The sequence below is a fragment of the Grammomys surdaster genome, unplaced genomic scaffold (genome assembly GCF_004785775.1).
Source record: "Grammomys surdaster isolate TR1022 unplaced genomic scaffold, NIH_TR_1.0 165, whole genome shotgun sequence".
NCBI classification, from domain to species: domain Eukaryota; kingdom Metazoa; phylum Chordata; class Mammalia; order Rodentia; family Muridae; genus Grammomys; species Grammomys surdaster.
The window spans coordinates 8,932,375-8,956,343 of NW_021604613.1; the positions used below are offsets into that span (position 1 = coordinate 8,932,375).

The 23,969-nt window shown below is 39.3% G+C and overlaps 1 protein-coding gene across 2 annotated transcripts in view; it reads right to left on the reverse strand.

Annotated features, from left to right (window-relative positions):
- Ankrd44 (ankyrin repeat domain 44) overlaps window positions 1-23,969 on the reverse strand; it is a 257,860-nt gene that overhangs the window by 70,854 nt on the left and 163,037 nt on the right. For both annotated transcript variants that reach the window (XM_028765551.1, XM_028765552.1), the window contains exons 10-16: window positions 16,754-16,868; window positions 13,140-13,222; window positions 11,948-12,011; window positions 9,881-9,949; window positions 6,906-7,046; window positions 4,448-4,528; window positions 1,261-1,372 (exon numbers count right to left, since the gene is read on the reverse strand). In XM_028765551.1, the coding sequence (XP_028621384.1) occupies window positions 1,261-1,372; window positions 4,448-4,528; window positions 6,906-7,046; window positions 9,881-9,949; window positions 11,948-12,011; window positions 13,140-13,222; window positions 16,754-16,868 (665 nt within the window). The remainder of the gene's footprint in view (window positions 1-1,260; window positions 1,373-4,447; window positions 4,529-6,905; window positions 7,047-9,880; window positions 9,950-11,947; window positions 12,012-13,139; window positions 13,223-16,753; window positions 16,869-23,969) is intronic.

Genomic DNA, 23,969 nt, shown 5'->3' on the forward strand with positions numbered 1-23,969 from the left:
TAAGACACTGGGCCTGGCTTGAGCATTTGAGACCTCATAATCCATCCCCCAGAGACACAGTTCCTCCAACAAAGCTTGATCTACACCAACAAGGCCACGCCTCCAAATAAAGCCTGTGCCTTTGGGGCTTTGGGACCATTTTCATTCAAACCAACACACAGACATATAAACACATTCAAGGGTGCTAAAGAAAAATGTCATTTGTCATCAGCCCATACAGTGAGTTTGAACATTCATATATCCTGTTGAAGCTGGACCAAGCATGGTGTCAAGAAAGTAGCAAATTGTGACCTATAGCTGGATAGCTACGAATGAACTTTCCCCTCAGCCTCTCCAGGAAGATTTCAAAACAGATTATCTTACATTAAGAAGTCAGATTTTAGGTCTGGCTATATGGCTCAGTGGGTAAAGTACTTGCTGATCAACCTGGTCATCTGATTTCAGTTTGAACTCATGTAAATAAAGTTAGAGCCATCTGGCTCCATAAAGTTGTCCTCTGTTCTTCATATGTGCTGTGACACATGCATGGGCACACACACACACACACACACACACACACACACTATTTCTAGCAACCTTTTCCTTCCTGACCTTCCAACAGGCTGTGTCTCCCTTACGTAAAGCAGGGCTCTCTATTTGCTGTATTCGCCATCATGCCTGACTGTCTTACATATGAGCTCACTTCCCCTCCAGACTTCAAGTCAGTGTGGGCACTTGAATTTGCGGTTTTCTAAGCATCACCAAGAGAAGAATTCAGATTTCAACACACATACACACAGCCCAGGTATCTCTTAATTGTTTGATTTTTCCTTTAAGTTCAAATTCTGTTCTTGTTCCTTGCCCGTCTTTCTTTCCACTCCAGACACAGGACTGGCCCAAATGAACCTTTGTCCCTAATGACTGAACAAGTCAAGTACTAAGTTACAGTACTGTTTGTAAGTACTGCAGTGCTAAGTTCCTTTCTGGAAAGAGCTACTTAGCTTTATTGACACATCCTAATTATCTTTAAAACAAAAGCCATGTGTACACACAGATCTTATATCCCTATCACAATTACTGCAGATGAGTCCACCACCAGTCAGATGAGGACAGGAGCAAAGAAATCTATATCCCATAAGGTCTATCAAGTTTTTTCACTTAGCAGAAAATATCTTCCCAGAAATTTCTAGTGGTGACTAAACTAGGTGGTAAGGGAGGCTGCTGAGAGTTTGGGGCCAGTATTGTGTGAGAAAAAAAAAAAGAACAGACAAGACAACTCACCAGTTCTAGACACTGCCTGTGGCCATAGGCAGCAGCATAGTGGATGCTATTGTAGCCTTCTTTGTCCCGGATGGATGGGTTTGCATCATTTTGAAGCAGAAATTCTAGACATCTATAAGCATAAAGATGCAGTCTTAGAAATACCTCTGGGCCAGAAGGGATAATTACCACAAAACCCTCTGTTATGGACATTCTACAAAGCACCTTGAGAGTGCGAAGGAGCCCATTACAGAAAAAGCTTTATGTGCTGGGGTGGGGGAGGCCAATGCTCTCTTTATCTGTCTTCATGACATCTTAGTAATGCTTCTAGAAGTCAGGGAAAGCTTTAGAACAGGTGGGTAATTAGGTATCCTTTTCCCCCTTCTTATCCTGAGGTAGAGAACATATCTGTTATCAAGTTTACTGAATAACAAGAATATGATCTCTGTGTTCACAGGTCTCAAATGTAATAAAGGAGTAAGCAAGTCCTTGCAACTCAGAAAGCCCAGATGGAGACGGGACTAATTCTGACATCAGTATTGGAGGTGAAGATTAAGTTGTTAAAAATTGGAAGTTTAAAATAGATTAAGAAGAAAAGAACATGAGAGTAGGTGGAACAATAAAAAGACCAAAAAGAGTGGCTAATCACTTAAAAAGCATGAAGAATTCATTCAGTGACTACACTTGAAGGGAGAAACTTACACTACACAATCAGGAATATAGACAAGACAAAACTATGAATTTCAAAAGCCTTTCTGGCATAGTTATAATTTTTCTGAAATAGTGATAAAATGGGCCACAAGTATTGTCCAATCTATGGCCCATGTTCTACATGTAGTCCAAGGATGACTACAAATGTGGCCCAATGCAGAAGAGAACTGACTTAACATACTCTGAGGGGTTTCTGCAATGACAAAATCATGTTTGCAATGGGAAAGGCTGGATGCGCTGGGCAGAGGAGCTTGGTTTGACCTTTGCTGAAGAGCCTCAAGCTCTAGAACACCAGCACCTGGGATGCACACAAATCCAACCTTTGCTTTACAAGAGGCAATAACTAACTAGCTTGTTGCAGTACCATTTCCACTACCACGAGACAAATGTGTCCCCAACAAGTCCATGCTGATTCAATTTCCTACTCTAATCAACATTTATTAATTTTGACTTTTTTTGAAACAGAATGTCATGTAGCCCAGGATGGTCTCAAACTCACTACTTACTGAGGATGACTTTGCATTTCTAACCCTCCTCCTTCTACCTCCCAAATTCTGGGATTACAAGGATGAGCCACCAACCATGCTTGGCTCTCTGGGTTTTAAGATTCTAAATATAAGCCTACTCATTAAATAAGAATTTGCTGTGGGAACTTTCTATAGTTTTTTCTTTCTTTATTCACTAACTTTGAAGTTACATTTACTTATCTTTTGGTTTAAGGCCAAAAGGATTAAAAAACAAACTGGTTTCTTAATTTCTACAAAACTAAAGAAAAATAAATTTGTAAACATAAATCTACTTGCCACCCTTATCTATAAAATGTTCCAAAATAAGTTGAAGCCTTGTTAAAGTCCTGCTATCAAGCTGGCTTTGGTCCTTCACACCTTAAAAGGAAGTGCTATTTTGCTTGGTTATTTATTCAATGTCCATGGACAGGATCCTGTGCGTGACTCACTGTATACTGAACGTGGCTCCTTACGTAAATCATTCATGAGAAACAGCATGGACACACAACCCCCAACCTCTGACTGGGCTGCAAAAAAACCAATCATTTGATATGCTAAATTTATAATTTGGAAAACATTAAGAATTCCTCCCAGAGAATTATTTAGTCTAGAACATAGCTAAACTACATGACAACTGTACAGATACAGCAACAGAAGCACTGTGGAATTTGGATATTCTCCACACAGCTCCTATGGGAATAAAAGGAATCCAGTGTTCAACTGGTGAGGCTTATCTTTCCGACCCCCAGGGCTAACTACCAGTTCATCCACTTGAGATGCAAAATTAACAGGTCCTTGACTTGGACAGCAGTGCAGTCTCACTTTGCAAGAAGGAGCTCAGGGCTTCAGTTTCTGAGCCTCCCTCTACACACTTTGCCCCTTTCCTCCCTATGAGCCTGAACAGTCACAGGGCAAGCCTGTGATTCAGCGGAGAAAGGGAAGCTTCCTGAGGTAACTTTAAATCCTCTGTTTTTAAACAGCATCCTTTTAAATCTAGGTGTATTAAGGTGACACTTGGTCATTATGTTTTATTCACAGCAGTGTCTGTCCCTATCCCAGAAATACTCAGCTATGTCCTATAACCTGCACGGGGCTATCCTCTGTGTTCATAGCATAGACACAGGGACAAGAGGAGAGAGCAGAAGGGGCAGTATAGAGGCCTTAGAATGAACACAGCACTCAGGCACAGAAACTCATCTCTCTGGCAACTTGAGAAGAAAATAAACACATTCTGGACCATAGCCTGCAGACTTTCAGGGCACTGTATCCCCAGGGGTTGGAGGTGAGGCACAAAGTGATTCACTTGCTTGTTCATTTATTTGATAGCTATTGTACTAGCTACGCGTCGCTCACCACTGGCCACAGATCTCTGCTCTGTTTGTGATTGGACTACAGGACTATACTTTCAGGGATCATTTCTATAGTTCGTTGTGATTGGACTACAAAGGAGTGCCCATGTGACAATGCCCCTGAGCAATGGCAAATATTCCAGGTCTTTTCACAGCAACAGTGAAGCCCCTGTCTGAAGCCAGTCAGGAGCAGGTGAGGTGAAATTGGTCAGGGGTAGAGTTTACAAACAGCAGGATGTTATCTGTAAGTCAAGGATCTGAGGGGAATGTCACACCAAGATCTGAAGACTTTTATTTATAGACTCTGATAAATAGTCATCCCCAGGTCATCAAAGCAGACCCTGAGGTCCCAAGGGGAAGGTTATCATGCTCCCACGGCATCTGATACATGACAGAATCAGATATGTTATTTAAGACTGAAGGCTGCTGGCCCATCCACAGTGGTATTCGAAGAAAGCATATTATTTTGTAAAGAGTCCCACATACAAAAACAGTAGAATGGATGGATGTGTTAAAGGTGAGCCCATACCCCATCCCTTCCTCAGGATTCCCAGTGAAACCCCCATTGGTAAGACAGGCATGTGGCAACCGAGAGGGACAAAAGAATATGGCATCCCATTCCGACTCTCGGAAGAAACTTACAGTGCAGCATCTTTTTCCTTCACTTCTCTGGCTCTTTCAAGTTCTTCAGAATTGTCATGGGCATTTCCTAAGATCATCTTACTGTTCAGCATAGGAGATAGGAAAAAAATCACAATTAGGTTTTTAATTAAAAACTTATTGATAGTTTTGCACAATTATATCTCCGCAATTTTATCCCAACCCAAAAGAGACACATTCGTTCTCACCAAGAACATCCAGGAAATCTATTTTCTCCCAAGGAATCCAACTGAGAACATCCTAAAACTTCTCCCTAGCTATGAGTGATTAAGACCAGAATCAAGTTGCCTACCCCACTATAGGCATCCTAAAACTTTCCAAGTAAAAAGAAGAAACTTAGCTCAGGCTCCTCCACCCTCTACGAAACCCTGATGCTCTCTGGCCAGTCCAGCATCTCACACCCTCTAGGGGACTCTTGACCTTCATCTCCTAGAATGACTCTTCATTTAACATTTCCTTCCTAGCTCTTAAAACATGAGGTATATTTGTTCCCTAGCCCCTCCTTCAGCCGATCTTTCCCCAGTGCACAGCATTGCTCAACCTCTGTGGTTATAAGATCCCAAGTATGACATTTTATTAGAAAAATATTTACATAGACACAAAATGCGGCTGGGCCATGCATGCTCATTTGGGTGCATATGTGTGGGTACACATGTGTGGAGGCCAGAGGTCAACTTTTATTGAGAGCCATCTATCTTGGTTTTTTTTCAGACAATGCTGCTCATCGTTCTGCAGGTCATCTAGTAAGCTAGACTCGCTGGTCGGCAAGCTGTCATCATGCCTGGATTATTTTTTAAGGTTTACTCTTTTACTATTTTTATTTACATGTGTCTGTGTGTCTGTGTGACTGAATGTCACATGTGTGAGATACCATCCTGTGAGAGAGATCCCTTAGAGCTGGGGTTATATGTGAGTGTGAGCCAATTGACTGTGGGTCCTCTGAAAGAGCAGCAAGCTCTCTTAACTAATAAACCGTTTCTCCAATCCAGGAGCCTGGGTACTTGTATGTGGGTTCTGGGTATCAAAATCAGACCTCATGTTTGCATGGAAACATTTTATCAACTGAGATACTTCCCCAGCCATGCCATGTGTGTGTGTGTGTGTGTGCGCATATATATATATATATATATACATATATATATTTGCTGTTTGTTCTTTAAGACAGCATTTCATGTAGCCCAGGCTGTCCTCAAACTAGCAGAGGATGAACTTGAATTCTTGATCCCCTTCCTCCCACTTGTAAAATGCCAAGATTCCACATATGTGCCACCTCTTCTGGTTCTTCATAAACACTGGATTTCTTAAACACTGGATCACAACCTATTACTAAGTGAAATCAATTACATTGAAGTTATCAAAATATGATAGAAAATATAATGTATCACATACAATAAATGTAAATATGGTTTGTGAGATCTTTTTCTATTTCTTATGTATGAACATGTATGTGAATATGTGCATTAAATCATGATATAAGATTATTTCTTTTTTAAGATTTATTTATTTCATGTTTATTGAGTACATGTTGCTGTCTTCAGACACACCAGAAGAGGGCATCGGATCCCATTACAGATGGTTGTGAGCCACCATGTTGTTGCTGGGAATTGAACTCAGGACCTCTGGAAGAACAGTCAATGCTCTTAACCATCTCTCCAGCCTAAGATTATTTCTTATTTGGTTCACCATCTTAAATATTTGAAAGGGCTGGTGGTATGGCCCAGTGGGAAGAACATATACTTAGCTTATTTATATGTTAAAATTGAATGTTTAGAGGTCATTGTTCTAGAAAAGAAGCCATTACCCCTTACCCAGCATCAAATGCACCACAGGGGACAGCAAAGAATTCAACAGTTGTCATGCAAACTCATCAAAATCTTCCTGTGAATTTAAGAACTACACAGATGCTGGGACCACACAACTGTCTTCCTTACTGAGGGGTTCAGGGTTATAGACTTTCCACGTCTAGACATCTATACTCCAAACATATTCAGAATAAGACATTCCTCTTCTGCAGCTGCTGGATGAGCATTCATGAAGAACAGCACCTAATCTTATCACCAGGGCAGTATTCACTGCATTGGTGGGTATTTTTTACACAGGACATATATATATATGCAGATGAAACATTTATGTGATAATGGTGGAAACTACTGTGTATGTCAGAGAAATTACAACAGATTTCCAAAGAACTGGAAAGCCTGGGCTTGACAGCTCTACTTGGCATTGAACCCAAGAGCAGAGAAGAAGGAAATTATACAATGGTGTGTAATAATCAAACCTAGAGACAGAACCGGGAAACCTGGGGTACGGATGACCCTCCACTCTGAATGAGAGAGTCCTCATGTGCAGTTTCTAGGAAGCAGTGTGAAGAAAATATAACACACACACACACACACACCCAGCTCTACCCAAGATGAAGCACAAACAAGGTTATTTTTACTTTCTATCCATGTCTGATGCAGCAGCATAGTGCAGAGCTGTCCGTCCCCAGTCATCTGTTTCATTAACGTTGGCTCCAGTGGTCACTAATGCTTTAATACAGTGGAAATGACAATTTGCAGCGGCATAGTGCAAAGGGGTCCTAAAAAACAAACAGTGACAGTTATCATTATTACTATTTTACTTTACTCAAGTCTAGGAAATAGACTCATCTCTAACAGAAGCACTGGCCAAAGTCATTTTGCTTCCACTTTCAGTGTGTGGAGGCTGCGGAAAGCAAAGCTGAGTTTGCAAAGACATGTGGCTCTGGCAAGGCCAGCCTTAGTGGCACTGTCCGCTCTATTCCTAGTGCCTACCTTGGGTCAGAGCTATGCTATTTCTTCCCCATGGCAAGATTGCCCCATGAAGAACCATCCAGAGCTGGGCAGCGGTGGCGCACGCCTTTAATCCCAGCACTTGGGAGGCAGAGGCATGAGGATTTCTGAGTTCGAGGCCAGCCTGGTGTACAGAGTGAGTTCCAGGATAGCCAGGGCTACACAGAGAAACCCTATCTCGAAAAACAACAACAACAACAACAACAACAACAACAACAACAAAAACCCCAAAAACCAAAAACCTAAAAACCAACCAAGCATCCAGACCATGTTCATTAAGATCATCCTTAGAGACTACTGGGGAAAGTAGGGGCGGGGTGTATGAGAGGTGGGGGATAAGAGAGGGCAATGGAGTGTGTAAATATAAAGTATGTACTGTGTGTATATATGAAAATGTTACAATGAAATCCATCATTTCGCATTAATTAGAGTATGCTAAGGAATTGTTTTACAGACCATTCTTAACTCTTATAAAGCTTCTTTTAGTTTCTGGTTGAGTTTTCAAAGGACCAATCTTCACCTTTGACAATCCCGTTCTAAAATCATGAGTCTTTCCCTCATTGGCAAAGGCTGGATTTCTCAGCTTAGAACTGAAGGCTTCCCTGAGCTGTCTCAGTTTCTTCTACAGAGCGTCTCTCATACCTATGCACATTATGAACCCACTAATGAATGCAAACTGGATGACAAGGGTCCTAGATCACGTTCACAGCTCACCTTCACTCACGTGCGTCTCCCTTCTCTCCTATTAAGCCACATTCACCCTTTCTGTTCGAGAAGCTAGTTCTTTGCATGAGAAATAGGAAACAATTTATATTACTTATTTTTAGTTTCAATTATTGACAGGTTTTTTTTCTGGTGTGACCAGCCAATATCCTCAGAATAATAGCCAAATAGAACACTAAAATAAAGTAACTTTAGCTCAGGAACTATTTATTAGTTTTCAAGTATTTTTTCATTTTGTAGACAGTTTTAGGGTTCTTTTACTGGTTAATTTTTCTCTTCAGTCCAAAAGGAAGAATTACAATTATAAATTTTATATATTTGATTGCTTTTGACTAATTGGACTGAAAATGGCTAGGCATCAACAGCTCCGATGAAGCTTAAGGACAAAGAGGAAGCTAGATGCAGGGACACTTGCCTGTGACTCCAACACTGGGGAGGCTGAAGCAGAAGAATTGTGAGTTCTGAGTTCAAGGCCAGTTTACGTTACAGAGCAAGACCCTGTCTCAAAACTAAACAGTCTATGGATGTAACTCAGTAGTAGAGGGCTTGCCTAGTATGTGCAATACTGTGGCTTTGATTCACAGCAATACACACACGTGTGCACGTACACACACACACACACACACACACACACACGAAGTGGGGACAAAACAAGAGAAGAAGAGAGGAGAAGAGGTGGGGGGAGGGAAGGTAATGGAAAAGAAAAAATGACAGTTTTTGTTTTCAGGAGACTTACAGTCAGATGAGAAAAGATCCCACTAGTAAGGTGAGGTTATAGAGTATTCAGGATGGTAGGGGACATAGAGGAGGGACAGTCTCATAAGAATGACAGAGAAGTTTCATTTTATCTGCTGCTAGGAGTCAATGTCAAAGAGCTAGGGGACAAATGGTAAGGGCTTAGAAGGAATTGCTAGAGAGAGAGATAGACATACCTACATACAGTCTTGTGTCACATGTGTATGCATCCATACGGTCACGTATCTCAAGCAGGATGAGTTTTAGGAAGTGTAGCATTAGGTGGGTTTGTCATTGTATGAATAAAAACTAGATGGTAAGGCCTAATACGTACTTAAGATATATGGGACCACTATGGTGTATGTGATCAAGTATTGAGTGAAAAGTTGTTACTTGGTACATGACTGACTCTGTGTGTGTGTGTGTGTGTGTGTGTGTGTGTGTGTGTGTGTGTGTCCCCACAAACCAGCTGGCATCATGACACTTTGACTGCACAAGGGGTTATGAAAGTAAAAAGTTCTGTTCCAGTGGTGGTTTGTGTTTATTTAATATTGCAAATGACTACAAATTCATCTTAAGATGAAATGCCCAATACAGAAAAGAAATTCTGTAGCTCTTTTGACTACATTTTAACTTTTTAATTTTATTTGTGTGTCTGTGTCTGTATGTATGTCTCTGTGTCTGTCTCTGTGTATCTGGGGAGTTGGGGAAGTCCCAGAAGGCATCACGAGACTTCTGGAGCTAGAGTTACAGGCGGTTGTGAGCTACCAGACTTGGATAGCTAGAGCTGAACTCCAGTCCTCTGTAAGAACAGCACACACTCTTAACTGCTGAGCTATCTCCAGCACATATTTCAAATTTGGTGCGCTAAGCTGGTCTATTCTGCTGTTTTTCTAAAATATATCCCGGTAGGCAATTTAAAAAAAAAAAAAAGCTGAAGCTGAGAGAGGCCTTAACTTGTGTTTCCTGTCAGCTTAGTTGGTGTTTCCCTACAAGGAAGGATTGCCTTCTGAGGATGGAGGCACCCCAGTTGTCCCACGGTGACCATCTGAATGATGATGAGAATAGGACTTCTCCATGGACCCTCTACTCGTCTCCCTACTCATTTCTAGGTCCTCGAGGGAGGTCAGCCCTGAGTACATACCTCCCACATTTGTCCTTTTTGTGAAAATCTGCTCCGCTGCTCTGCAAGAGCTTTATACATTCGACATTGCTAGAAAGACAGGGAAAACATAATTAGTAAGGTCGGGGTTAATTACTAAGATACTTTCAGAAAGACCTGTTCTCCACAGACTATGGGATGAGATGAAATGGGAACCTCAGATCCAAAATTCTGCTAATAAGAAATAACCTGGTTGCATTCCAGGAATGCTGCATTGTAAGAACCTACATTTCCTTTCTCAAAACTAATAAATCAGTAAGTGCAAGGGCTTCATGGGACGTTTTCAACCCAGTGACTAAGGACTGTAATGACTGCTACATGATTAAGCCCTCTGGTGATAGCCTCACCGTTTATCCTAAAATTCTTTTTCAAAACCATCAGGAGTTTATGAAACCACTTCAGCCTCTAATAACTCCGTGTCACCTTTAAACAATGAGGCAAAGTGGCTGAGCACTACCTTTTATCACAGCATAATAAATCCCCACAAGTAACCATTTCAACTCAATACTCCTTAATGGAAAAGAGACAGCTGCATTTCCCTGTCTTTGTAACCCAGGTGAATAAATGCCCTGGACCAACACTGAAAATGATGGAGCAGATTGGAGCCCAGTGATCATTCAAAGAAGCTTTGTCATTCACAAAAGCAATAAATCACCCACAACAGAGAAGAAAGAACCCATCGAAGTGAATTTTCCTGTTAAAGGGCATGTAGCTAATATTCATTCTAATCAGCATTTCAGATATAAGCCGAGCACGGTGTGTTGCCACTTTCTGGGCAGGCCTCATATTAGGCATAACCATCTATCATCATTCTAAACCTTAAATGCTAAGAAGTGGCCTGGAACATATTGTTTTATTATAATTTAAATAAGAAAAATGATCCTATTAGTGACAAGCCTGAGCAGGGCTCTCCCCTTTCTACATCTGCCCTTCATAGCCTCTCTTCTCAGAGAACGAGATGTAAGAGCCACAAAATACATGGAGTTTTAAAAGGCACATATGAATTGGTACAGCACCTATTTCTTACTGAATGGTGGATGGAAAGGGGGCAAAGATATAGGTGGATTCAACCTGTGTGGTTTGTGACTCTCATTTAGTTTGAGGACTGGGGTTAGGGAAAGGGGCTTCTTTTTAAAAATACAGTAATTTGTGTTCACTTCAGCAAAATACAGTAACTCCATGTAACTCCATGTAAGACTTAGTTTATGACTCCAGAAGTTATCCACGGAAATTAGGATTTTATCATTTCATGGTTCATTCATCTCTGATAAATAGGTGATGTCTTTGGTAACACACATGATAAATGGAGAACTAATTCCTTTAGTACTAGGAAACCGATTTTAAAACCAACACCTTCCCAATACAAGGTCATCTAAGAGACACTATGCCTGATCAATATGTGGTCATATATCAATAATATATTGATCAGAGCTTTCATCTAGCCATTGATATGCAAAAGAAAAAGACTGATGAAACAAAGCTCTTTGCTACAAGGGAAAAATGCAAGGATTAAATCACTCTTTTATTTTATTTATATTTTATATTTTATTATTTTTCTTTAGGATTTCCCTGGCTTTTGTTCACCTTTAATCATTCTATAATGTCAAAGCTCATTTTTGTTACTAAATATCTATAAATGAGCATAAATGGATTCAACCCTTTATCCTCTTGATCACCACCTATCAACTGGCAACAGACGGGAAAACTTGAGAACAAAGTTCAAATTAATTTCTTTTGGTAGAAAAGACGCCAAGTAGATACCCATGTTGTGTAGCCTGACATCTCATCTCACAGCTGGGGTGGGATGGGTGCGAGGTGGGGTAGATAAGGACACAAGGCCCATGAGTTACACAGGATGGACTGTTCATTTTTCTTTAGAAGCACAAAATCTGAGTGATGTGGAAATGGAGCTAGTGACACTTGATATCTGGTAAAGTGATTGTGACCCCATTTACCAAGGAAATTGCCTTTGGTTCACAGCCAATTCATGTCAATTAAGACATATGAAGTCATCAAGTCATGAAATCATTGCCACTCAGAAGTACTCACCCTCCTGCAGCAGCGGCGTGGAGGCATGTTCTTCCAAACGTATCTGGGGTGTCTATTTCAAAGCCTGCAGACAGCACGTGCTCATTACTAAACAAGGACACTATGCTATACTTTTGTCCTAGTTAAACCACAAGAAACACCGCAGAGACAGAAAAATCAGTTAGTAGGAAAACCAGAAGGCAAGCAATTGTAGTCAGAAAGAGGCTGTCATGGAAACAAATAGTAACTGCTCAGGCTTGGCAATTTTATAGGAAGCACCATGAAATCAAGGAGGATTTATTTTTTTGCATTCAGCCCTTGGTGAACCATGGCCCCATTTTTCAATCCCAGGACAGAAATTTATGAAACTAATTTGAGATAAGTAGGGCAGTGGACAGGCAGACAGACATGTCAGAAAGACGGAAGGTAGGGGAACAACCCTAACAGGCAGGACTAGACAGTTCCTTAAGTGCACCCCAACCTTCCCGTGGGTCTAAGATGTGGGAAACACTTTCATGCAGGGATTATTTTTAAGCTTGCCAAAAGCAATGAGACCAGAATCCACCATAGGCAAAGTACTTAGAGGAAGAAATACGCCTCTGGGATAGCTAATGAATTAATTCATAAACAATCTTCACCCTGCAGGCTCCCACCACTTTGGAAAGCCCGGGAACTTCTTAATATATTGAGATTGGCAGAAGCAGGGATAAGAAAGATCAGCAAAGCTCCAAAACAGGCTGGTTCCAGACAGCTCCGCATGAAAAATATAAAAAAGTAAACCTTCTTAAAAGGGGATCTGCCTTGAAGATGTTTCCATGCCCATGGAGCTGGATGATAACATGATATTTTCTGTGACTGAAATGTTGGAAGAGCAGCCATTTTCTTTTGTTGAAAAGTATTAAATGTTAAGTCACCAATTTAAGCCTTAAAGATTTTTTTCTTCTTCTGTGACTTAAGATTCCCAAATGTAAACTCCGGCCATTACCCACACCCAATTCTGAACAACTAAAAATCGGACAAGACTCTCATTCTAGGTAGCAACACTGGCATCCGAACAATTTTGACATCAAGGAGTGCCAGGAGGTATGGAACCACCTCACTCTGCCAAGGTACAGCAACGGCCGTATGCAGCCAGCTACTGAGACCAGACACCTAAAGCCATTTGGCTCACGGACAGGACACACCAGGCCTGATCGCTGGCAGATTCACTTACCAGATGATAACAACTTCCTGCAGCAGTCAGAGTGAGCATTTAGAGCAGCTAAATGTAGGGGGAACATGCTATGGATTCCACACCTAAGGAGAACAACAACCATCCACAGTAAAGGTCCCAAGAATAAGTACTCCTTCGAAAGTCCTCTGTTGAAAATTCCCATAAGGATCCCTGAAGTCATTTTGTCATTTTTCCATTCAATAAATAATTACACAACCATTTTCTACCTTAAAATAAGATGACCTTGGCTCTAAACCAATTAAAAGCCCATAGCCATATGGATGTGTGCATATGTCTATATGTACATATGTATTGTGGACATATGTATGTATACACACATATTTGAAAAAAAACAACCTGTTTCACATGAAGAATTAAACATTACCCTATTGTTTCTTTCAGCTTAGTTGTTGAAAATCTCATTTGCTTGTTCATTCATTCATTCAACTATTCTCTTAGTCATTTATCTCTCTGTTCAACACTGTGAGCCTAAGATAGGATGCTTACTGCCAGAGCTAACAATGCTGAGTAAGATAACTCTCAAGCGGGGAAAGCAACCTATTTTATTCCTTGATTCAATAAATATTTACTATCAATCTAATATGTGTCCATGTTCTTTTAAGAGCTAATAGTGGTTGTATTATTAAGAATAAAATGTTGATAAAAGTAACTGTTTACCTTTTGCAAGACAAAAGTTCATCTTCCTAATGAACTATGCTGATGTACACTAACCCACGTCACTATGCCAGTCACAAAACAGAGGAGCAATAAACATCACTGAGCACATAGTTCAGAAACCTAGCATGCTTTCCCTAAAAGTTATTGCAAAAAGAATCTAGAAAAGGATTTAAGCCTGACATAGGAGCCCCTCCTCGGGACGATCCTGGAAAGGCAGGCAGTTCCTGCCTTTAGTTAATGATCCTCTGAGCATCCCTCTCCACCTCTCTGTGCATAAGCCATAGGCTGCACTTGCTTCAAAACCAACAGTTTTGTCTGGGGCTGCTACGTATCCATAACCATTTCATGTAGCAACTCATTTTAACCAAATGATACATTTTAGATTTGTAAGTCTTCTGCACAAGCCCTGCAGCATTAACTACCCAGATGTATTCTTAGATGTCATGCTTCATAAAGGAATCATAGATCTGAATTTGTTAAGCTTTGGTTATAAATAACTTATTTTCTATCCCGAGTTATTACTTGGTATGTGTGTGAATGTGTGTAAACACATCACCACAGATAATTCAGTCTTCAGTGTTTTGCAAAAGGCCAAGCATCATGAACAAGCCTCTTTCTCTTTCCTTGTTGGCCTCTGTTGGTGTTTTCTTCCATTTTCTGTTAGTTTTCCTTCCCATATATGGAGATTTCCAGGCCAGTGTATGCAAAAGCTGGCATCCATAAAGAGATGTAACTTTCCAGTCTTCCAGGCAACATCATGTGCAGGAGAGCTGCCTGTTATTGCCTCTCCCATCACTTACCCACCCCCATTACAAGATTCTAAAAGGCAGTCACATCAATGCTGATCTGGATGCCCATGGAAAGGAGTCAAAGCACGGGAGGAAAGGTTCTTATTTATGTGACTATTTATTTCATTCCTACTTGGTTTAATAAAACATACTACTTTTTTTTAAAGTATGATATATTCTAAATCTAACTATAGGAAACTTAGAAGCTAATGCTATTATCATACAATAAGTTGATTTGTTTGGGGGAGGTTAAGCAAAAATAAATGATTAAAAATATTTCTGGACTTTTGAAAGAGGATATGAAGAATGTACAGAAGTTTTTAAATGTATAGATTATTATCTATGACATTTTTAAGTTTCTAAAGGAATGTGTCTGAGTCAAGACTGCATTTCTCATGATGCCTTGAATGAACCTCATTTTTACATATATACATTCACATATACATACATACATGTAGAGATATGCAACATATTTTATAAAGGCAAATAATATATATGTATATACATACAAATGATCAATATATTTATAAAGCGGTAGTATATATACACATACATGTTTATACACATAGCATATATTTTATAATTATATATGTATATAGTATACATATATATACATGTGTGTATATAAACAATATATGTTTATGAAAAAATGTATTTTATATAGAACAGAGCAAGTATGAATTAGAGAAATATCAATATCATCTATAAGAAACTAGATAAAACAGAAAGCAATAGTGTAATAATTGCATAGTATATTTTATAACCTATTAACAATACTTTTAATCAATCTTTCCACTTTCAGTAATTCATCACAATCTACATTAACTAATTATTTCCTTTGTCACTGATACTTAGAAAGATAAAAGATAAAATTACTCTGATTTAGACTTTCTAGCAAAAATTCTGTTTGTTACATTATATCTTATTCTGCACTTAGTAAGTAGTCATTTCAGTGCAGAGTTTGATGGTATCTGTATGGGTGCCATTATTATTGGCATTTGAACTTGAATATGACACTGATTCATAAGTCAAACTGTACATCAAGGAAGAAGGGCAGAATTCAGAGTCTCTGAATAACATAGAATGATTTTAACATTTGCGAAAAATGTTCTTTATTGTATAATAAGACTGCTAGTAGAGGAACAATTTTGAAATCTTTAGTAGAAAAATCTGGGCATGGCTGCCATAGTTAAGTGAGAAGCCTCGGTCTTCACTTCAGGCACACATTGAAGAGCACTGGGACTAAAAATGCCAAATCACCCTAAAGTTAACAATGTATAAGTTATAGAAAAGAAGGAGACCAATTCCAGTTAAATTGCTGCATTTATTTGGCAAGTCATAAAATTAATGGAAGCCATTTGTATCTAGCTATTTCTAATTTAGCAGTTAACCAGCAGCTCCAACTCAGCTATTCCAAAATAAATGAGGTCTGAAAGATTTTCCTGTGGTGTGCTATCGGAGGTGAAGGGGCTTTTGTACTAGAAGAATAGTGGGGTCTTTTTAATTTTCTCTTGTATCAGTGGACATGTTTTCTCCTTCATATACCTAGTGTACTGTAGAACTTCTCTTAACCCTCTGCAGTAAAGAACACTGTGTTTAAGGAGACAGAGTCAGAAGCTCTGAGTCCTGGCTTTGCTCTTTTCTAACTACTTAGTGATTGGCAAGTATATAATGAATCCTCCTAAGAACTCAGCCCCATACCCAGAGAGATACTTTCAACATTTGTGTAGAATTAACAGCCTCACGCTTCCCATGTGGCACATGGACTTGACTGTATACTATAACTCTATTTTTAAAACTGAACAAAAACTCTGAGTAAATTTGAATTTGCCCGGTCATCTTTCCTCTTGGACAGTGGATGCTGAAACAATGAAGAGACACTAGAAGACAAAGCTAAAGAAAAAGAAGTCCAACATTTCCTCAGAGAAATCTAGCAGAATAGACCTGGTTCTATGCAGCTAAAACCAACTGGTACCTCCTGGGCTGTCATTAAAGTGCCTTCCTTGATTTCAGATTTAATCTGTGCTTAGCATAATGGCACAGATCCACCATACCCTGGATAAATGGGCATCCTGCACTGTGTAACAGCCTCCCTTGCCAGCGCTCCCACACGTGGCAGTTAGGCCTCAGCATTTCCCAGTGACCTACTTGGCTGTGTCGGCTCCGCTAGTTATTAGGGTGTTAATCAGAAGCTCGTGACCATATCTTGCAGCCACATGGAGAGGCGTGTTGCCATCCTTATCGACACAGTCGATTTCACCTCCTGAAAGAGATTTTAACACAGCATCAAGCAGGGCTTCGGGTAGATTTGAGGACCACATCCTGCCCGTCACCTGGGAACACCAGCTATTGATTTCCTTTTTACCCAGTATGCATCTCTGCTCTACAGCATAAAAAATGACAGTTACAGAGATAACTCACTATCTGAAACTGTAGCAATGCCATGTCTGCAGAAAGAGAAGCCTATTAGAAATGCTTCTGAAAAATCTATTTTGCCTCAAGAACCTAAAACCTTCTGGCTCTAACTGAACAATACAATCAAATTTCATAAAATACAACTCGGGAGACTTATGAAAATTACCTCACACAAACCAAATGAGACAGAGCAGCCAGGGAAAGATTTGTGTAGTGAGGTGACCTAACTTAAAACATGGATGGGTAAAATGAGAAAAAGCATGAATTAAAAGCCAAAGATGACAGTATTTATTAAAAATATCTCTGTAGTGACTTGCAATCCTTTCTTTTATATAACATTTTCATTTTCTCATTTTGTTTTGCAGTATTTTCTCTGACTTTTTATTTCACACTTCCCTTTCTGTGTTTGTACAGATACAAAGGGTCTAGTTAGTTATTGGAAGAATTGTTTAAAATAGATTAGATATTGTGGCATTTTATCTGTATTTGTGTTTCCCTTCAGGACAAAATATTCTCAAACAGAAATGCATCTCCTTCTCTTACCAAAGAAAATGAACATTGTTATAATTTTGTGTAATATACAGTGCAGATAATGAACATTGTTATAATTTTGTGTAATATACAGTGCGGATGGCACTTTCTTCAATTGTCTTCCAAATAGGATTTGTAGGATATTTTCCTTTTTAAGCTGGACTCTGAAGACTCTGACAGCATCTCTTTCATATCTTACTTTGCATTTTGTTTATTTAAAACCCCTCATGCCATTAATATCTTTGGAAACTAAGCCAAGCTTTGGAGGATATCCTAAATCTACGCCTTGTCTGATGGTTTCCTCATTAGAATCCCACTAATCACGTTGGCAGGGATACTCCAGGGCAGATGGGGACTTCCCATGACACTTCCCCGGTACACATGCTGGCTGCATTGTTCTGATGCTGAAGTATGGTGCAGTATTATATGCAACAGGCACAGGGCTTCAGGGCGAAATGATGATGCTACTGGCAGTGGTTGTGTAACACTTGTAAACACTTGTGTAACGCTTGCAATCCCAGCACCAGTGAGTGCACTTAATGGTACTGAACTATTAATTCTTTTTAAATTCATTTATGTTTAACTTTCATGCATTGGTATTTTGCCTACATTTGTGTAAGTGAGGGTATTGGACTACTTGGAACTGGAGTTACAGATAGTGGTGAGCTGCCATATGGGTGCTGGGAGTTGAACCTGGGTCCTCTGGAAGAACAGCCAGTGTTTTTAACCACTGAGCCATCTTTCCAGCCCCAAACTATTAATTCTTTAGAAATAGCTACAATGGGAATGTTTCTATTTTATGTATTTTATTTCATAAAACCATTTGAGTACTTAAGATGGCACCTGCTAACATGTCCTATAGGCTGTGAGAATATGTAATTTAATATGCCATTATTAAATAAAACTTTCCCATAATGATTTCCCTCATACAGTACTTTATGCAAAAGCTATCTGACTACTGTGCACTTGCACTAGTGCCTTGATATATAGTTGGTACGTTTGATTCTGTTTTAAATTTTTAACTAGACTCAGTTTAATGTGTTTTATTTGTATTAAAATATTTATACTTCACAAATCAAAAGTATGTATTTTTAAAAGCCTCACGCTTAGGAGCTATCTCAGTTGGCATAATGGTTGCATGTAAGCCATGAGGATCGAAATTGGTTCCCAGGACCTATGTAAAGACTTGGCACTGTGGGGTACACTTGCAATCCCAGCACTTGTGAGGCAGACAAGGCTCACTGGCCAAGAACTGAGTCTAATTAGCAAACTCCAACTCCTAGTGAGAGACCTTGCCTCAAAAACTCAAGGTAGATGGCTCCTGAGGACTGACACCCATGGGTGACCTGTGGCCTCCATGTTAGTGTGCTTGAGTGTGCTTGTGCTGTGTGCATGCCTGTGTGGGTATGTCTGTGGTTGTGTGTACACACACACATGTGCACACGCACACACACACACACACACACACACTCCCCCATTTCATCCTCATAGACTTACTATAGTAGTCCTTTCCATTAGTTTTAGCATATGCTTCATGTGTTTCCCTGACAGTGTCTTTGAATGACTATACCCTGGAACTATAGTTGAGTGGTCACTTCTTGAGGACAGCCTTAATATTATGCAATTGTGGTTTTCCTCCTGCCTGGATGACCTAGTTTAGCAAATTCATATCCTATGAATTGGATTGTAAGCAACATTTTGCTATTATCAGGAACACTGAAGTGGAGACTCTCATGGTATGTATACTATTTGTTTGTTAAGCAAACGGACATGTGGTTTTGTTGGTTTTGCCAACTCTCCCTCTATAGGTGCTGTGTAACTTGCATGCTAACCAGCCCTGTGTGCCTCTTCTTCAGACTCAAGCTTTTGAATATCAGCCATCTGATGACTTAGAACCAGCATCCCAGTGGGATTTGCATTTGAATTTATCTTATTATGAAGGAAGTGGAGCATCATCTTCTGTATCGAGGGGCATTTGTTTATCTTCTCTGAAAGCATTTTTCATGACTTTTGCCCATTGTTCTAAATTTGTGTGTCTGTGTGTGGGCTTTTATTCATTGATTTTCAAAGGTTCTAAAGACTTTGGGGCAGGGGATTATGTATTTTCCAGTAATTCACACTACAAATATTTTTTGTGTAGTCTTCCTTTGTCTTCATCTTTGTTTATGGTGTTTTCATTCAGTTAAAAAATAATAAACCTTTCCTTTATTGAATTTGTATTGTAAGTAGGAAGGCTTTTTTCACAGTCTGGTACCAAAGAAATTAACCCATTGTTTAATGCACTGGAAGCATCTGTTAGGTTGACATGGCTGACCCATTTGAAATTTATTTTAATGGCTGTGATGTAAGTTGTCTGACTAAATAAATGTTCCCCAAAGGCTCAAAAGAATTTGTCTGAGGAAAAGGCTCAAACAATTCGTAAGGACAGAAAGTAGATCAGTGGTTGCCAGGGTCTGGAGAGGGAGACTGGAGAATGAACACTAATGGGGAGGAGGTTCATCCCAGGAATGATAAGAATGTTCTCAAGTTACATGTGGTGATAGTTGTGTAACTTTGAGAAAACACTCAAATTCACTGAATTGCATATAATCTTAATCTCAACTTAAAAAGTAAAGCCTACTGGACACGGTTACTCAGGCCTGTAATCTCAGGACTCAGAACACTGTGGCAGACGAGTGGTGAGTTCAAAGCTGTCCTGGGCTACATAGTGAGTTTTAAATTACAGAGAGAGAGAGAGAGAGAGAGAGAGAGAGAGAGAGAGAGAGAGAGAGAGAGAATATATAAAATGAAAACTTAGAGGCCTGAAGAAAGATACAGGAGATGAAAGGATCAAGCCAAGCCAAGCAGAGAGAATGAATCATGATAGGTGCTCATGGTCATGTAAACAAATATACTCATTAGCTACACTTAAAAATAGAAATATCCAGTATATTAGAGCAGGATGAGTCATTCTGAGGTTAGCTTTTGGTTATCCTGTTCAGAAATAAATCTCTGTATCATTATAGAAATCTGTACATTATTGAGCTATCGGACCATGCTCAGAGATAACAGGTATAGAGTATATCTTAGTGAAGGACTATGCTTGACCAAATAGTTACCTCACTCACCAGTACTGCAACAATGAAAACCAAAAATCATCAGTCAACAAAGTCCCATCACCTTTGACCTTATTTTCATTATTAAGTATATCAATATATTAATATATTCATTTTTACAAGATATACTAATATTAGTATATCTAGTATATACACCTAGGCACATGCACACTGTACTTGACAAAATAAGAAATGTTAATATATGAATTAATGAATGACTTTGATCAAGTTATGAAGATATATTTGGTTCTAAGCAATGGATTATTGATAAAGACAATACAAAGAGAGAAAGGTAATTATTCATAAATGTACTGATTATAAGATAGTATTAGTGTTCTGGAATCTTTTCTTGCATTTTGTGAGTGTGCGTGTATACATGTATGTGCATGTTCATTTGCGTGCATCTGAACATAACTATGTGCATGTATGTATGCATCTGTGTGTGCATCTATGCATGTGCATTTATATGGTGCGCATGTGTGGATTATATGTAGAATTTTCCATGGCTGAACTCATATAGTGTAGAAATATTTGCATCTTGCATTCTCCCTTAATGCTGCATTACAAATACTTCCATGTGTTATTTTTTCACTAATATAACTATAAATGGCCATATAATAATCTGTAATTTGGAGCATTTACTTAACAAGTCCCAAGTCACTAGACATTAAAGGCTCTTCCCAGATTTTTGCTATTAAGAAAAACAGAAGAATAAACATCTTTCTGAAGACCCTTCACCCTGCAGCTCAGGAACTGCTGGATCAAAAGTCTGTACCTTTTAAAGACTCTGGATAAGCAGTAGAAAAACAGCTTCTGATAAAGGCTGTGCTGGTTTACCTCCCTGTGAAGTGTTCTCAAGCATTACCTCAGAATCATCCTGGCCAGGCTCCAATGTCTTGTGAAAACAATATTACCGCACCCCCCCAAACATCTGCACATTTCTTCATTCCAACGAGCCAATGAATCCTACCTTGGCTCATCCCAACCAAAATATCACCAAGGTTGCTTTTACAGGAAGTATTTTTTTTTTTACTGGATAAGTATATTTTAAAAATATGGCAGTTGATAACAATCTATACAATAAAATACTAAAAAGTGTGTGGCCCTTGTGAAGGAGGCAAAAGCATCAAAAACTGTGCTCATCACAGAAATATCTGAGGGACGTCCCTCTGTCTAAGAGACTTGTGTGTCTAAATCTTTACTTGAAGCATCAATTTGTTGCTGACAGCTCTGTGCATATGCGGCTGACAACTTAACACTGTTTACGAAAGTTACACCCCTTGCCTTTGACCGTGGCAAAGAACTATCAAAGGCTGCCTGAACCCAACATTGCTCTCTACTAAACTCTGTGTCTCTCTACTGTGGTATTCATTTTTAAAATGAATTATTCAAACAAACACACTATGATCATTCCTGTAAACATAATAATTATGTATCTCTCTATAGAATATATATAGAATATCATACCTCATATATATGTATATATTGAATATATATATTCAATCTGATAGGGAGATCTTTCAATGATTTTATTTTGGTTTGCAGTAAATGTACAGTTATTTTCTAATAATAAAAATGATAAAGTTAATTTAATTACTGTAATCATCTAGGGACTAGAGAGATATCTCACTGTGGCCTGATTTTAGAGGGTTCCATTTGAATAATTTTTATGACCTAATAGTATTTAGGGCAGCCATTTGGTTCCCATTGTTACTCAGCATAGTTCAGAGTGTACAGATCTGTCTAAGGACCTGAGCTGTCTAAAACACTCAGCCATAGAAACTGAGCTAGGGAAACGAGGAAGGAGACAAGACAAGACTTTGTTCTGGACACCACTACACAGCCACACATGCTTCTGAGCTGAGAGCCATCAAATATTTCTGAAGGCCAGCTCGTACCCAGGTTTACCACCCTCAAATATGTCAAAAATTTAGAAGAGAAAGAAGATGATACAAGAACCAACAAGGGTAGGAAACCACTTTTCTATGAGTCTAAAAGGTTTCCCATTGATGCTGTCATTTTATGTCAGTTTTTATAAGGCACATATGGATAATTAGCATATCTATATGCTTTCACTATCATTTCAAATATATTTTAGGGGAGCATCATAACAATAGAAAAGTAAGAGAGAGACTTTGCATTTGTATCTGAAAATACATTTCTATTAAAATAAATCCTCTGGATGGATGAGTTTTTTTAGTTTATCAGCACTCTACAGACATTTCCATTTCCACTTGAAAATCTTTAAGCCTTCCTCACAGTATACATTAAATTATACATTAAATATCTTTTTACCCTTCGTCTGAAGGTTACAAGATAAATGCGGCAAACTGGTCATTAATAATCAGTGAGTAAAATAAGCTTTCAGCACATTAAAGGTGTGCACAGCATGTTCAAAGGGACCATCGGCATTCGTCTGAAATTAGCTTTTCACTGCACAAACCAGAATGGTCAGCTTTCAGAAGGACTGTGAGCCAAAAGGTCAAAAATCTCATATTGAGTCATCTTAGGCTAGTACTTCTAGAAGCTTTAAAAATAAAGAGTCTCTGTTCCGGAAGAGCCTAAGTCAGCCTCATTAATGAACTGTGTAACTCACTGGACAGCTCTGAGGCAGCTGCTTCATGCCAATAGCTGGACCGAATGCCTCTAATTCCACAGTGTTCTCTTCAAGAGTTCCCATCCCTCTCTTGCTGTGACAGGTTGGCTTGCAACAAGAAACAAGGTGATTTGAGCCCAAGTATACTTTGTTTTTTAACTAGCAAAGGAAAAGTTATGGGTTTTGTACTTGTCTGTGTGAGTGATTGCCTTCCCAAAGCTGATAATGCTAGAGGAGCCAGGTTCTCATGCACTTAATAGCCCTGGCTGGAGAGCAGAGTGAGAGGCGTGCGCTACCGAGGCAGGACATCTACGCAATCTAACTATAAACAAAAGTACAAGGACATTCCCCAGTGGTGTGGAGAACTGTGTCCCCTCGAGATAGAGCCTCCCAGACCCAACACAGCAGTTTCTGTGAGCTGATGAGCTCTGAGACTGACACCAGGCCTGGAAATGAGCCTCTGGGGAAGCAGCATCTTAGCAAAAGCAGGATTTTTTTTTTTCAGAAGGAACAAAATAAACAGGAAGAAAGAAAAGAACTTCCTCTGCTCCCTAAGAACATTTTTAAATGCTCAGAAAGGTCAAATGGAAGAACTGACAGTTCTCATGAATGTAATAAAAGCAGAAAGAAAAAAACCCATGAAGTTGTCTATCTATGGAGATAATTCTCTCTATGGAGATAATTCTCTCTCTCTCTCTCTCTCTCTCTCTCTCTCTCTCTCTCTCTC